The sequence below is a fragment of the Aplysia californica genome, unplaced genomic scaffold (genome assembly GCF_000002075.1).
Source record: "Aplysia californica isolate F4 #8 unplaced genomic scaffold, AplCal3.0 scaffold00186, whole genome shotgun sequence".
Taxonomy (NCBI): domain Eukaryota; kingdom Metazoa; phylum Mollusca; class Gastropoda; order Aplysiida; family Aplysiidae; genus Aplysia; species Aplysia californica.
Genome location: NW_004797456.1, coordinates 389,445 through 391,608, shown reverse-complemented (window position 1 = coordinate 391,608; position 2,164 = coordinate 389,445). Strand labels below are relative to the sequence as shown.

The window sequence follows — 2,164 nt, the reverse complement described above, 5'->3', positions numbered from 1 at the left end:
GAGAGAGAGAGAGAGAGAGAGAGAGAGAGAGAGAGAGAGAGAGAGAGAGAGGGAGAGAGAGAGAGAGAGAGAGAGAGAGTGTGTGTGTGTATGTGTGCTGATGAAATTCTTCACCGTTAATAACTTTGAATAAGAATACTTGTGGCAGAACAAAACTAAAATATAAAGAAACTTCAATGATAAAAATATGAGTGACTTAGCAAAAAATGCTGGAAAGACAGTAATGATGTTGAGTAAGATTTACCTCGATTTTTTCTGTTGGTTTTGTTTTATCCATCTCAGTCTGGGTTGGCCCTGACAAGCAATGACATAAGCCTGCCTCCCTAATGATCGAAGTTGTGTCGATGGGGGCGTAAAAACACCGTTATTGAAAAAACAATATCTTAAACAATAGGACCAAGATGTTACCTGTAGAGTTTTCTCTAAACTGGAGATGATCAGGGAGAAGGTCGGTCTGCCCTCTGGCAGGGCACTCCAGCAGGAGGCCATGATGTCAAACCTGACAGAGAAGAATAAATGATCATGTTCTTAGTAATTCAGCCATCCGTTTGTTTGACTGTCATAGACTTGAGGTAAATAATATCATAGACCGTGAACTCTCACGTTTTTCCGGTTCCCTCAGGGGCGCGCCATTTGACAAAATTTAAGCTTGAAACAGTAAGAGAATGGTAAAAAACAAGTTTTAAGGGAATGGGGGGGGGGGGGGGGGGGGGGGGATTGGAGGGCCACGCACACAGGCAACACTTTTGTCCTATATTTGGGCGCATTGGTGCCATCTGTGGCGGGCACGCTTCGGATCGAAGTCTATATTTTGAGCAAAAAGCGGCGGCCATAACAGTTTATAGTTTAAGATTATAAGTCTATAGTTTGACTAAACAAAAGCATAATGAAAAACTCAGTAACTGTCATTACGTGCAAGAAATGTGCAAAACAGAGATATAAACAAAAGAAGTAAAGGAAAGAAACAGGACCAATCAGTTGCGTCTTCCAACCATCCGCTTTTGAGATATGCTTATTGTTTGATGAGTTAGATGTTCAATCTGGAATTTTTACGAGTCCATTTAAGATTTCATAGAGTTTGTGTGATCAGATCTACTCCTTTCTAGACCTTTGGGTCCTGTCCAAGATATTCTCCTGTATCAATAACCACTTCCCATTTCCCTCCTTGCGCTTCTAAAATGATACAATATGCACATGACATCCGCCCGTTTAAGACACCCACTTTTCTCCTCAACATTGGGCGGCCATCCTGGATAGTTACGACTGTATACGATTATTTGAATTAACAGTTCTCTCATGTGATTTCTTAGGAAAATGTTTTGAATAAATGTGACCAATATATACAAGATTTAGGGTTCGGTTCCACACGTCTTGGTTTAATTCTTCTTATTAATTAAGGCCATAAAAGGACGACAAAAACCTGTATATCACCACAAAGTCTGTCTGTCTGTCTGTCTATTTGTCTGTCTGTCTGTCCGTCTGCCTCTTTCTTTCCTGCCTCTTTATCTCTCTCTCTGTGTCTCTCTCTCTCTCTCTGTCTCTCTCTCTCTCTGTCTCGCACACATACACACACACACACACACACACACACACACACACACACACACACACACACACACACACACACTCTCTCTCTCTCTCTCTCTCTTTTTCTACACCACCACCCTCTCTCTCTCTCTCTCTCTCTCTCTCTCTCTCTCTCTCTCTCTCTCTCTCTCTCTCTTTCTCTCTCTCTCTCTCTCTTCTCTTTCCTCATTCACACCTCCCCCCTCGTTTCTCTTAGCCCACAACAAAATTCACTGGATTTTCTTTTCGAAACTTTGTGAAAGCAAATCAAGGACGTCTTACACAGCTGATGGGCATCCTTCTGGTGGGTCCAGGCGCCCTCCTTGAGTGACCAGGGACATTACACCTTCATTGGTATTCCCTGGGTACGGAATGTGGCCAAGTGAAAACACCTCCCAGAGTAGGATGCCAAATGACCTGGGGAAATACAGAGTGGGAAATAGCAGTTAGAACTTTTCTTCTTTTCTTGTCTCTTTCTTTCTGACTTTCAACAAACGCTCTCTTCAAACTATTATGTTGCTCATATTATTATGCTGTTTATACTATCATGTTGCGCACACTATTATGTTGTTTATACTATTATGTTGTTCATACTATT

The 2,164-nt window shown here is 41.9% G+C and overlaps 1 protein-coding gene across 1 annotated transcript in view; it reads right to left on the bottom strand.

Annotated features, from left to right (window-relative positions):
• Nucleotides 1–2,164, bottom strand: part of LOC101851409 (ALK tyrosine kinase receptor) — a gene marked incomplete in the record, with an annotated part of 269,826 nt that overhangs the window by 2,390 nt on the left and 265,272 nt on the right. Inside the window, 2 exon segments of the mRNA XM_035969815.1 lie at nucleotides 409–499; nucleotides 1,849–1,983. Of these exon segments, the coding sequence (XP_035825708.1) occupies nucleotides 409–499; nucleotides 1,849–1,983 (226 nt within the window).